General features: G+C 36.9%; 1 protein-coding gene across 9 annotated transcripts in view; it reads right to left on the reverse strand.

The window, feature by feature from the left end:
* Positions 1–13,396, reverse strand: part of ZMYM2 (zinc finger MYM-type containing 2) — a 98,147-nt gene that overhangs the window by 22,973 nt on the left and 61,778 nt on the right. For all 9 annotated transcript variants that reach the window (XM_074915781.1, XM_074915810.1, XM_074915754.1 and 6 more), the window contains one exon: positions 4,061–4,233. In XM_074915781.1, coding sequence (XP_074771882.1) covers positions 4,061–4,233 — 173 coding nt within the window. The remainder of the gene's footprint in view (positions 1–4,060; positions 4,234–13,396) is intronic.

A 13,396-nucleotide genomic window follows, 5' to 3' on the forward strand; every position in this document is an offset into this window, starting at 1 on the left:
CCAAAAGGCTGAAATACCAGTAGGAAAAAATAATTCATTCTAATTTTAAATCTCAAGCCCACCTAACACTGATTGACAGCTGACCCAGGTACAGAAAAGCCCACCTATTCTGATCTGCTGCACAATGTGTAACTGTCATAGCATCACTTTCTGCTCAATATTCTGTCTCCTTCAAAGAAAGAAAAAGGTGACAAATCTCAAATATAGCAACTACAGCCTTCCTGCAACTGTTTTCTTCCTCTCATGGTTCTGCTCTTTCATTTAGACCTTTGACTGTTTTATTGTCTCCTGGGCTGCTAAAGTACTTAGGTGAAAAAAATTGGTTTGCTTCCACATGGAAATTACCATTCCATAGCAAATCCAAGATTCCTTTATAAGGATGCTTCATTTCTCATCCCTACATTTGCTACACTGTAATTCTACCATTTCCATCATCATGTTTTCAGCCAATACTATATAGCCTTCCATGCACTGAAGTTTCCTACTACCTGGTTGCTCTCCTCACTTCCCTGACTATGGAATTAACTGAAAGTGCAAATGTGAATTCATGATTCCCTGTTTTTTTGTTTCCTTTCCCTTTTCATTTGTTTTCATCTGGGATACTGGCACTACGAGTTAACTGAATTTCCAAAATACCTGCCCTTCATGTCTGGTCTATCTCTGTGTTTCCAAAAAGTCCATCTATACACTGTACGCTCCAATCGCACGTAACGTCTTTGCCACTCTTGACCAGTTTTGGGGCCAACTTCAACATGTTCAAATGGGCATGGCAATTAGTATAGATTACTAATGTTTGCTCCAGAATTGCTCTGAAAACAAAGTTTTCACATGTGGAGCTCCTATTTACATTTTCAGTCCTCCAATGACCCATTCCTAAATGTTATCCAATGGTTTGGACTGGTATTGATTTGACATAATCTTAGCTGTCTATTCTGAGCTCAATCCACAATAAAGAATAATCAAGAGATGCTTCCAGAGAGCGAGTGATAATAAGACAAAGGAGATCAACTGTTCTGAAACAGTACCTACCTAAAATTAAGATACCTAACTATACAATGGCTGAATTCAGACAAGAGAAATTCCACAAGGTCATCTTGCTGACTTTACCATTTAGATTAATGCTGGCTCCACTGTTTCAATTTTTACTACTGTTGACAATCACTGCTATCTTAGCTCACCAGCCACAATAATTTTTCTATGCCTCAGACTGTAGTCCCCCACCTCCTACTTAGTCTTTGCTGAAGACACCTGACCTCTACTGAATACATAAGATATACTCAGTGAAATCAATACTCCACTGTAGCCTTAAATGACCTGTAAGCACACTTCAGCAATGTTTCACAATGTGTATTTAAAGAAACAGATTTCTGTGCTGTTCTCAGAGTGGTATACTCTTTTTCAATGTACTTTCAATGCTCTCGTGTAACTAACATCGAATGATTGAAACTGTCATCAAACATCAGGGTACTAAAATATTTATATTTAAATTTCCCATGCATTTTTCAGATTGACATCAAAACCATAGCATGCAAGTGAAGTTTACAGGAGGAACTCCAATAACTTGGGGAGCTAACCTCAATACCCCCAAAATTTTACCTCATCTTAGTGGTGCATGAACACCATACAGTAGAAATTTTCTCAGAACTTGTCACCAACTGGTAACTGTAGCTGTCATCCAACAGATGATTAGGACTGAACTACTCTTTTACATTTCAATCCCTCATGTTAGGTTTGAAGACCACTTCTAGGTAAGTCTGATGTGCTTCTCATACTCCTAGATAACAGTCTGTTGTGCTTCTACCACTGCTAACTTCTGGTTTTTGAGAAGAGAATTCTGGCATTCAGGGAAGTTGTCCCATAATACTTAACTATTTTTAAAAGTTAAGATGCTTTTCAAGATAATACTACATGAGAAAGATGTGTCCATAAAAAAAAGTAGACAAAGAAGATGGAGACAAACACTTGTTTAATGAACACAATGCTGGTGTTAAAACATTACTAGGTTATTACTACTTATTTCTCTTCATGTATACATTCATTGAAACTCCAAAATAACACTGGACATTGCATAAATGAGACAAAGCTCATACATATGTAACTATTCTTTTAAGAAGCTAACAGACAAAACAGCAAATGAAGTACAATTTCAGGGAGGGGTCCATATCTATTCTGTCTTCCTATATTTTGATCATTATCTATTTATGACTAGGTAGGAACATCAGCTAACAATGCACTACCAAATCTAAGATATCTGGAGTGACTTATATAAAAGAGGGAGAAGTTACCAACAAGCATGTAAAGAAAAAAAGACAATTTTAGCAAAACACACAATTTCCCAAAACCTATTACATGTCTTCCCCATGTATTAAATCCCAGACTTTTAAAAACAGAACTGAATTAGGCAAAGGCTTTAAGTACTTGGAAAAAATGACAACAATTTAACATCACGTAACACTAGTTCCACTATAAAGCATAAGATTCAAAAGTAAAAATATCTAACACTTCAGTATCATCAGAAAGTATCAAAAGTCACTAGTCACCAGCAAGTCTGTTTAGACTAAATTACCTTTTCATGGCGTCATGTCTAACTTCCCTGTACCACAGTACCAACAGCATTTCTTAATCAGACCTAATGGGCCAATTAAGTTATTGCCTTATCCCATGGATCAGAAGGATAATCTGAAGTCAGAGTTTTCAAGCGGTTCTCAAACCTGAATCAGAGTACAAGCTTCTATAGAAGTTTATGTACATGAAACTAGTTTGGTATGCACACTCCCAGACTACATTCTTTGCTGAATCACCAAGAGATTTCTAAAGCACACCAAAGCTTTATTAAGTTCTCTATCAGAAGGCACTTTTTACGCAGGATTGAGTTTCACCCCATACCACAAGTTTTAATGCATATAGATTAAGTATTACTGTAAGAAGTTAACATTTTAGTAAGTTTAAGAACTTGGCAGCCAAGCTTCGTCACCCTGTTTTCACATGAGACGAAGAAACACATTCTGGTCTTCAGGAATTTTCTTTCAGAAATGTCTAACAGGACCCTACATACATTATTCAAAATAAAGACTTTACAATGTTTGGCTGTAACATTTCTGCAACCAGCCATTCCAAAATATCATGTCTTCAGATTCAGTTCTTTTATGGTAGGTAGATCATCTTGAATTACAGGACTCATATCTAGACCTCTAATATTTCAAGCTTTTTATTGCCTTCCAGGCTGTGTACAGTGTTTTGGTAAGGTGATGAATTTTGTACTGTCTTTTTTGCAATTGCATCCACAAGTGTAGTTCTTGTTTTGTTATTATCAAGTGTAGCTTTCCAGGATGTTCACACCAGAGATCAAATATTTTATCCATGGTACTAATCGCAGGTTAAACCCAGTCCAATTTCACCTTTATGTCTTTCAAAAAATGAAAACAAAAAACCTCTTAATGTGAACTCTTTGATGGTTGTGCTTCATAAGGTAGTTAAGCTTCCAGAAATTTAGAAATAGATGCCATCTGTTTGATTTAAACTTTTATTAAAAATCCATTTGGTCTTGTTTTTCCCTTTGGCATCCTTTCCACTGGGAAATAAGAAACAATCAAAGCCTCTGCAGTTCAAAGTGTGGGAGAAGGGAAAAGGCAAAAATGGAGGCAAAAGCAGGAACAAGAAAAACTCTGCTAACCTAGTTTATCGTCAGTCAAATAAAGGTATCATCCAGCTGTTAACAGTGTTTTCAACATTCTGAATACACATTTAAGAAGTTTTGACAAGAAAAATATGGCATCAATTGAGAGGAAAAAATAGGAATTATAAAGTAACAAATACATAGTAGTTTCTTGGTTTTCTGTAACTCAAGACTTCCTTGCCAAATTAATAAAATCAGATGGTAGAAATGCTGCTCTAAGATCTAAGAAAACTCAAATGATGAAATTAATACATTTGCTTATTGTGTAGCAAATGCTTTGCTGAAGTAAGCCATATTTGCTGCACAGTCCTTGAGATATCCTCATATGTGCATTTTTGGTTTTTTTAACTGTGGAGCTCTCGTCAAAAATTCTGAGTTACTTGCCTTGTAGTACCAGTCCTGAAATTTTTTACAGCACTCTTCACTGCAGAAATCTCTCACTACACCATCAAGTTCCTTAGTTGCTCCCTTTTTGCACAGCTGTGAGCAGTAATTACAAGTAACACATCTCAGTCCTAACCGTCTTGCAAAGTCTTGTTTATATAGCAGCTTGCAGCCTGGAAACAGATTTTAAACATTAGGAACAAAGTAATTTTTACAGAGAGATATCACAGTTAAAGAGTTACATATTGAAAATTAAATGAATGCAGTAACAGCTAACAACTGGGCCTTCAGACAAATTCAGGTTGTATAACAGACTGTATTTCAAGATGTTTTTACCTGAATACCTTTCCTGCTTAACTCTATGGTTACATGTGATGTCTGTATCTTTTCCAAACACTACGCTTGAATCTGTGCTTATCAAATCCCTGAATATATAGTCAGAAAAAAATGCATAATTTTATTTTCATACAGACCCATGCAAAAGCGTTGACTTGGAATTACATTGCCCAGTTACACATCCTCAGAATGATAGATATCCAGACAATGATGAGCAGAAATTTTAAGCTAGACAACACTATCCACTAAAACAATACCTATCTTCAAGGATCAACTTACTTCTACTACTACTTTCATTCATATTAATACAAACCACTTAAGACAACTCATTAATTTTTAAGAACGCTAACAGGTACAAGATGAGCTAAGAACTGAGGAGTTTCTTAAATATGACTATAAAGTAAGCAATGATCAGTACTAAGAATAATTATGCAATGATAGCAGTTTACATAGGAGATCTCTGCAGGATTTGTATGTAACGAATCTTTTATTTTCTTATTTTCACATCAGGTGGGTTTTTTCCTTTTTGCATTTGCTATGCAGTCATAATTTCAAGGTTGCCATAATGAGAGCTGTATTCTCCAATAATCTGATCCTCCCTCAAGCAAATTAGAAAAGACATTCTAACATATTAAATGCATTAAAAGATGAATACTGTAGCTATTACATAGGCTATTTTGAGAATATAATGTATTTAAACTACCCCAAATCTAGTGTCTATTCAGCTGATGGCTAAATCTATACTGTATATCTCTATAATTGTTCTAATTTTACAGAAGAGAACAGTATGAGAAGATGAAGTAACTGTCTATATTAAACACTGGAGGGACAAGATAACTTCTCCACAGATCTTCAATCTAAGGTTCTTCACCGGTTTTTATGATCTCCCAATTACCACAGAGGCACCAAGACCAGAACTCAAGCCTTCCAAGTGCCCACTCTGCTAGGGCATATATTATAACACATGCAGACTTCCGTACTTCTGGTAAAATTATGAAATACGTAGCATACATGCTGCATTTCCTCTGGCATACAGAATATAAAAATACTACAATTAGAATGTGTTCAGTAATCTCAAGGAAGTGACTTGTGCTGTTGTCCATTAGGGTAGAATTTCATATGTGTCAAATATATTATTTTAAAAATCATTAAAAGCACAAGAATGCAAGTGGAAGCTGCAGCAGACAGCATCTTCCAATATCAAAAGGTTACTGAGGAATTTTAACTTGCAATGCTACAAGGTTTGCTAACAAATTAATTGTACAAATAAAACATTGTAGGTAATAACTGTGTTTTAAACTGGGGTGTTTTTTAGTTATAGATCTGATTCTTCAAGAACAGAATAAAAAAAAATTACTAACACACACAACAGGCAATGCAGGTGGAAAGTGCCAAATCAAGCAATCATCCTTACAGTGCAATGTCAGATGTTGAATACACTGCTCTTAAGGAAATAATAATCCTGAAGATACCAGTGTGTGCAAGCTATTAGTTAAAAGTATCCATTAAAGCACGGAAAATTTCTTGCCAGTGTTTTTTCCTGCTGGCTGTATCTCTCATTATTATACGGGGCATCAGATTCTTTCCACTTCTTCACAATTCCAGAGGTAGCTCAGCACCACAATGTATCCTCCTCTTCAGCTGTGCCTTAGAAGAGACATCAATGTTGCATCAACCTTTCAAGACTGGCAGTAGAGTACTTCTACTAATCTATAATCAGGTAAGCTGTGTGCATCTGCCTAAATAGTCTACAAAGTTATCAGGCAAGAAATTTTCCATTCTACAGCCAAATATCTCCCTCATCTCTGTGACTCATGGAAAATAATGAGCACTGAACATTAAGTAAGGGGAAACAAAAGGTCCAACATTCCAGCCCTCAAGACTAAATGCCTGAAAAGCATGGGTCTTTATATAGATCGCTGCCTACAGGGCTTCTTGCTGAAGTAGACCTTTACAGAATATAGAAAATCCATCCTTATAAAACTTCAGGTGTTGACAGAAGACTATTACAACCCTGAAGAGTTCAAAAATGGAAGTACAGGCGTTTCTTTTTACAACATTATGAGCAAAATTCTTCATATTTGTGTGATATGCTTTTCAGTCTTTGTAATAGGTAACTTAATCCACCTGACCAGGGTACATGTGGTTGCTTCAAGATCTTGTCACTTCAGAAAAAAGGAAAACAAAATGCCTTTCTTCCCACAGAATGTATTTTAATTAAGTCCTCGGTACTCTGTGCATACCTAGGATAAAGCTTTCCATTATAATGCTATGGTTTTGATTGGAGTAGTAAGACTTTCTATGAAGTATGGAGAAAGGTACTCGCCTTTGGCAAAACAGATCCTGACCTCAAACAACTTGGCCTTCATGGTGCACAATGTAAATCCTGAATCAACAGAGCAGTAGCACCCATGCTGGCTTTGCAGATGTGACCAAGAAGTGGTCTTTAACTGACAGTACACTATGGATGAGCAATAAAAAAAAGCCCTGGTTGTCTGATCTTTCCATTATCAACACTAAAATCCTGAAAGCTTGGCCAGCCTAACTCCACTGGGGACTTGGGGTTCATGAGTATAAGCACTGCCCAAGACAAACAGCTGATAGTCCCAACGTTTTGAACAAAAAGATAGGAGTAAAATCCTACGTTCCTTGGGATTTCTGCTCCACAGACACATGAGTTACAGCATGATCAGATGAAAACCTCTGGTGCTTTAATGCAACTCTAAGAGAAAACAGCTCTTAATTTCAAAGAAAAATGGAAGTGCAGGTCATCTGGTTCAAGCTACACAGGTCATCAGTAATGTTCTTCTGTAAAGTTCTAACAGAAGACCACCCTGCAAATCAACTGTCTCAAAGAGACCATTAAGGAGCATTTTCAGACCAAGTATCTCTAATTCAAAATCTGAACCAAGCAAAAAAGAAGTAGCAGAGTATCTGCTAAATCAATGTAAAATATCCTTAATTATTGCAATTAGAATCCTGGCTTCCAAGCAAAATCCAATACAAAACCTATCCCTTCTAATAGTCCTGAACTTTGGTTCCCCACATAAACTGGAGAGAGAGAATAAGGATCTTAACACATGCAACAGAGTCTTACTGACAGGACAAAATGCAAGCAGTTCCTCCAAACCTTTATTTCAGACATGTTCCAGGTCAGGAGAGCTTCCTTCTCTTGGCAGACCCAAGAATTGCCAGGTCCAGCCCTGCAGATCTAACCATGGCAGGAAACATACTTCGCTTGACTGTCTGCAGACTCAGGGCAAGCAAGCTAGTAAGAACCTGATCCTGTTCTACCATCAGCACCTACCCAAATTACTGGAAGTTCAGTACATTGACACATCAAGCAGCTGTAAAAAAAGAAATGCTGAACTAGAAACAATGCCTCAACACCAGTCTCCTTTTACCACAGAGAATAACATCTTTTATAGAAAGTAACTGTTCCATCCTAAAAGCAATTAGTTTTCTATCTCTGAAAGGCTGTACTTACTAGACTACCTTTCTCTTCCTCCAAGCTACATACAAGACTGGCTGTTCTCTCATCTTGTAATAACTTCAACTGTTAGCCTTTAACAACTTCATCTAGAGAAGAATAACAAGTTTGTCATAGCACAAGCCTGTAGTATCAAGAAGCCTGCAGCATCACAAGTGAGGTCTTGGAAGATTTCTGGAGCTACATTCCATCCACATCTTTCTGCTGCCTCCCTCCACATTGATTTAAAAGCAATAGCCACCTCTTCCATATCCATATTCCTCTCATCCACTGTCTCTGGTTTCACAGTAAACATCACTTTCCTTTGGAAGACAGATGCAACACATACAATTTTGAGTCCAGCTTGGATTGTCCCTATCCTTTCTGTGTAACCCACTTCCTTCCTTGTTTTCTGCTGAAGAATCTTTTACTATTTTATTATTCAACTCAATTTTTATAAAGCCTGTTTATCCTAATATTTGCTGATATTAGATACTAACTCCTTCCTTTCTCCTCCCTCCTACTCCCATCCAGTTACTCAAGTTTTTGCTTGTTTTAAAATCTTTTCAAGTTGCTTATTCTTTCAGGTTAATAAGATGCATCTTTATATGCTTTGTTCTTCTTGTGTTCATAATTTCAGCACCTTAAATTGTCATCACCCCTTATCTGCAAAAGCCAATGCTGTCTTTGCTTAAAGAACTACCTCAAACCTTTTCAAAGATACAACAATGGAGTAAAAACCAAAAAACGACAGTCTAACAAGGACCACTGTAGTCAAACAATTCACAGGATTTCACTTCATATTCTTTACCATGGTGGAAACTAGCTCTCCATGAACAAAAAATCTAAAGAGTCTGCACAACCTGTACTCAAATTAGAATTTAAATGATGTTACTTTAAAAGTATCAATGTTCTCCCTCTAGAGACAGAGTGAAGATAAACATACAATCTCTTCCTCAGCATAGTTCTATCTTTTGACTTTTTCAGTTACAAGAATGCTGTCAGGAGTATCAAAATCCAGGTTAATGAATTAAAATTTTCAAGTCATTCCAGAAAATATGCATCCAACAAGCACTAACTGGAAACCACATCTACACAATCAGACTCTTCCACAAATAGAATACAGCAAGAACCAACTCTCCAGCTCTTCCACGTGTTTGTCTGGAAGGCGTGGACCTGTGCTTCCTTTCAGCGTAGCCAAGAGCCTTCACTTGGTGCTGCTGCAGCAAAGGAGACTGTCAAGTACTTCGCTGTTAAGTATTGGAACTCCTCCAATTCAAATATTCTGCCTTTTCAACTCGTTTTTATCAGCAGAAAAGTATCTTTGAGCTTTTACAGTAATAAAATTTGTTTGGAATAGTCATCTGCAGCTTAAAGATTTAATATCAGACTACTAAATAGGATGATGCAGCCTGAACAACTGCACTGTGCCAATCAGAGCTCTCTAACAAAAACTGCTGTGAATCAAACAGATGTCAGGGATGTCCCACTGTAACTACTGTCCAAAGCAGTCAAAGAAGATCATAATTCTCCCAGAATAATTCAGGCACCTCAAAATCCCTCCAAAGTTGACTTCCACTTTTCTACTAACCCAATTTGTAGGAAAGGAATACCTTCCCTCAGTAACAACATGACTCTTAGAATTGTGAAAGGGCATTTTTATGGATCATATATTTTGCAGTATTTAAAACATGTTTTGCTTTTTACTTGTCCCCTTTTGCCAGGATATTCCAACTCGGGACCAAATCAACCAAAAGAAAGCTACAAGGAAGTTGCTATTTCAGGTTAGAATTTAGCTCAGAGGGACACGGCCAAAGGAAGTGGTCGGAAGCAAAACCAAACTGTCTAACATGGTAGAATGATGCTGAAAAGTTTCCATAGCAAGCACAAGTTATTTTAACATAGTAGGCCATTGTCAGAGCTGCAGAGAGGGAGATAACAGCTCTGTGAAGCACAAACCCAAGAGTCTGTTAACAGAAGATTTCTGTTATGAAAAACACTTAACTGGAATACGAAATTTTACATATACTAAATACCGTTTCTTCTAACTACATTCTACACCATTTAGCAATCCCTCATAGCTTTATGAGGTCCTATTGCAAAGTAGCATGCAGTTAGGAAGTTATAATTATGCCATTAAATTTTTCATAAAAATGGGTACTTTACTACAGTCTTCAAAAACTTCTGTATGCTTGCCCGAATTCTGTACATTTTATTTTTAAAAGCTGTATCTGTGTCTCTAAAACCAGATAGCTGACAATGTAAACTATTTAAAAAAGCTGTCTTTAAACAGTTTCTGTAGCTCTTATGCTTAACAATAATGAAACGAAACATTAGGAATGAAGAGACTGAAGGAGGGCTGATGGCAACCTGCTTCACCTAGGGGAAGAGCACAGTCAGCGTGGCAGGGCCAGCATACCAACCTCTATTCAGTGCAGTTCTCCACATACTGGAGAAGCCCAGCAACTATAACTAAGTCTTAGCAACACTTCGATTCATACATCAGTTTTTAAACCAGTTTGTTAATGTTTCTAGTAACAACAGGAATGACTATAAATTTCAGGTAATACCTTAACTGGTTGTGAAACATTCATATGTAAGCACCCATATAAAATTTAACACATATTTAGGCTATTTCCACTATCTGTAATGTTTTCATATAAATCTAAAAACTAATCAGCTAAACAATAGTATACTTCACTGAACAATCCACTGTGCAGCAGTTGTTAGAAAAATGCCATGCTACAATGCTTTAACTAAATATACACCTTTCCTAGACATACTCAGTTCTGAAATCACTCAATGTCTTTTTCCACTTGTCAGCTCTACAGTATTTCAAAAGGGATTATTGCTACTTAGAGGAAACATCAGAATTGCCTTACACTGCGTTTAATTTGCAGAATTCATAATTTCCAAAAACTTACTGGCATACTCTCAGGATGACAGTACAACTGATAGTTTCATAGCTGTCTTATCTGTATCATCCATTCGAAAGGAACTCCAAGCACTGGATAACTGAGTTACTCCACAACTTACTGACCTTCTCCTTCCAAGAAGCAGACTACTGGATATGAATCAGGATTATTAACATTCACATTATAAAATTATTATAAAGCCTGTGTTATTTAAATCATAACACTTACTTCTACTTAAAAAATGAATTAAATGCAAAATACCTAAAAGTTAAAAAAATCATGGTGATACTCAGCATAAAACAGTTTCATTGCTACATTGCCAAAGACTGATTTGTTCTCCTAGACCCTCAGAAGGGATATATATTTAAAAAAACCCAAACTCAATAACTTGAAGGATTCAAAACTTGCACATCCTATCCTCAGTTGTCACTCATGCAACTATACACACATAAAAATCCAAAAGGAACTTTGATCTTCTCGCTTTAGGATATACAATATGCATCTTATTTAATTTAGATACTGGTATTTTAGAATTAGGCATTCTAGTGACATAACACCCAGACAGTTTAATTTCCAGAGCCTCAGCACCAGGTGAACAGATGAAACTCTTTCAGCTTGTCCGTCCAGGTTGCTCTTTCCCCACATACCACTCAAGTTTTAGACAGAAACAGAAAAAGCATACTCTAATCCATGAAGGAATTAATAACTATCTTCAGCACAAATGATAAGTCAGTTCTGTTTACACCTTAATGCAATGGAAATTTCAGCTAGTCACTGCACATATTTTTAAATATCTCAAGAGAAACATAAAGAAATAAGAGTTGGAACGAAACTGCACAGAAATACTGATCCCAGAGACTTCCATGTGGATGCCAGGATTTGTGTGAAAATATGTATGTATGTGCACGCGTAAAAAAAACTCAGGCATGAAGAATGTGAGTGAAGGAGTGATGACATCTTCAGTACTCTAGCTAGGCAGGCATAAGCATTCAAGGGGTATTTGTGGTTGATCTTACATAAACTTTCCCATCAGTTTGCTTGAAGACAAATAAGCACTCTTGCAGAAATTTCAACACCTGCTTAAATTCTGTTGATTTTATTTAGGAGCCTTCTTTTATAAACACACACCTGAAATATTCCAGTATTTTCCCTCAAGAGTTCAGTTTCTTCCAAAAATGCCAATAACTTTTATGACTGAGCACCTTAGGTTATTTCTTCTCAAACTGTAATACATTGTCTTCTGGTGAAGAACAATCGCATGCTCAACAAAATATTCTAAGTTGGCGAGTTTCTTGGAACACTTTGCAATATCAAAACCAGCATGGCCTCCATATCCAACAAGTTTATTTGTTACATCTACTAGTTTTTCTACTTTACAAATGGCTGGACATATTTCTGGAAAAAGGCTATGACATCAAGGGAAAACTGGTAGTGTTCGGTGCCTGGAAAAGGGGGAAGAGAAATCTATCACCTCTGATGATGGAACTTCTGTTTGTTGACCTCCTCTCAGTCTATCTAAAGACCTGGCCCTCTCCTCCCCACATCAGATCTGTTAACTCTTGGATTCTACTATTTCTGCAGCAATCAATGTCAATCATTGGTTTTCCTTTACAGGACCTAGGTTGTTTCTACAAAGCTTCTGTCCAGGCCAGCAGTTTATTTTCATCGGGTAACACAGACAGCTTTTTTCATATGCATCACAAAGAGACCTAAGCTACAGCTAGCAGGTGTGTGTCACATTTATTCAAGTTACTTTCTACTTAATGGTGCTTTTGATTACCTCCTCTCTATTACTCAGTTGTTCAGATCACCACAGTAAGCCAATACATTTTGTTTTAATGGTAACATTTGGCGTATTCATCCTCATAAAGATCATCTTTGCTGTCAAGCTGGCAGTCCAACACAGGCAAACTCAGGACACACACTAGTATGTCCAGGAATGGATTCTCCCCATTTAGTAACTGTATTCATGCAGAAGAGTGCTTTTTTTTCTCTCCTTCCTCAAATTTTCCAATAGAAAATACAAGTCCTCACTTATTTCAAGTGCCCTTGTACAGAAATGTATTTATGGAAGTAGTAATATGGCACAGCTTGCATCATGAACATTACTGATTTTGTTGTGACACCTACCAGGCTTTAATACTAGGGAGTCGTACCACCGGGCTCTAATATTAGGGAGTCCTAAGCATTCACAGTAATACCAGCATATACTGTAATCTCCAGGCCAAAGAAGTTTTATCTTGTCTTTGGATATATTACGTGGAATCATTTTATTCACAGAAACAATTTCTAGCCAAACATTAATCAGGCACTGCAATGATACACTGTAAAACTGGGCCTTGCTTTGTCCTTTTTTCCTCTCCAGCTATCACTTTACAAAAATAAAGCAGTGATGGCAAAGAAATTTAAGCCACCACAGTGCATTCATCAGAACCAGAAGTCCAGAGCAATGAGGGAATGGCATAGAAGGAAGGCTGCCTCCAGCCCCACACTCCACCCCTCTCCAGCTTAACAGTATATTGGTACATCTACTATTTAATCTGCTTGAAAGCAGAGATCTTCAGCAAGGTTTATCAAATTATAGTGAAAGTGTTATTATAACTGAAGGAAAAAAAA

Source organism: Athene noctua, chromosome 1 (assembly GCF_965140245.1).
Source record: "Athene noctua chromosome 1, bAthNoc1.hap1.1, whole genome shotgun sequence".
In the NCBI taxonomy this organism is placed as follows: Eukaryota; Metazoa; Chordata; class Aves; order Strigiformes; family Strigidae; genus Athene; species Athene noctua.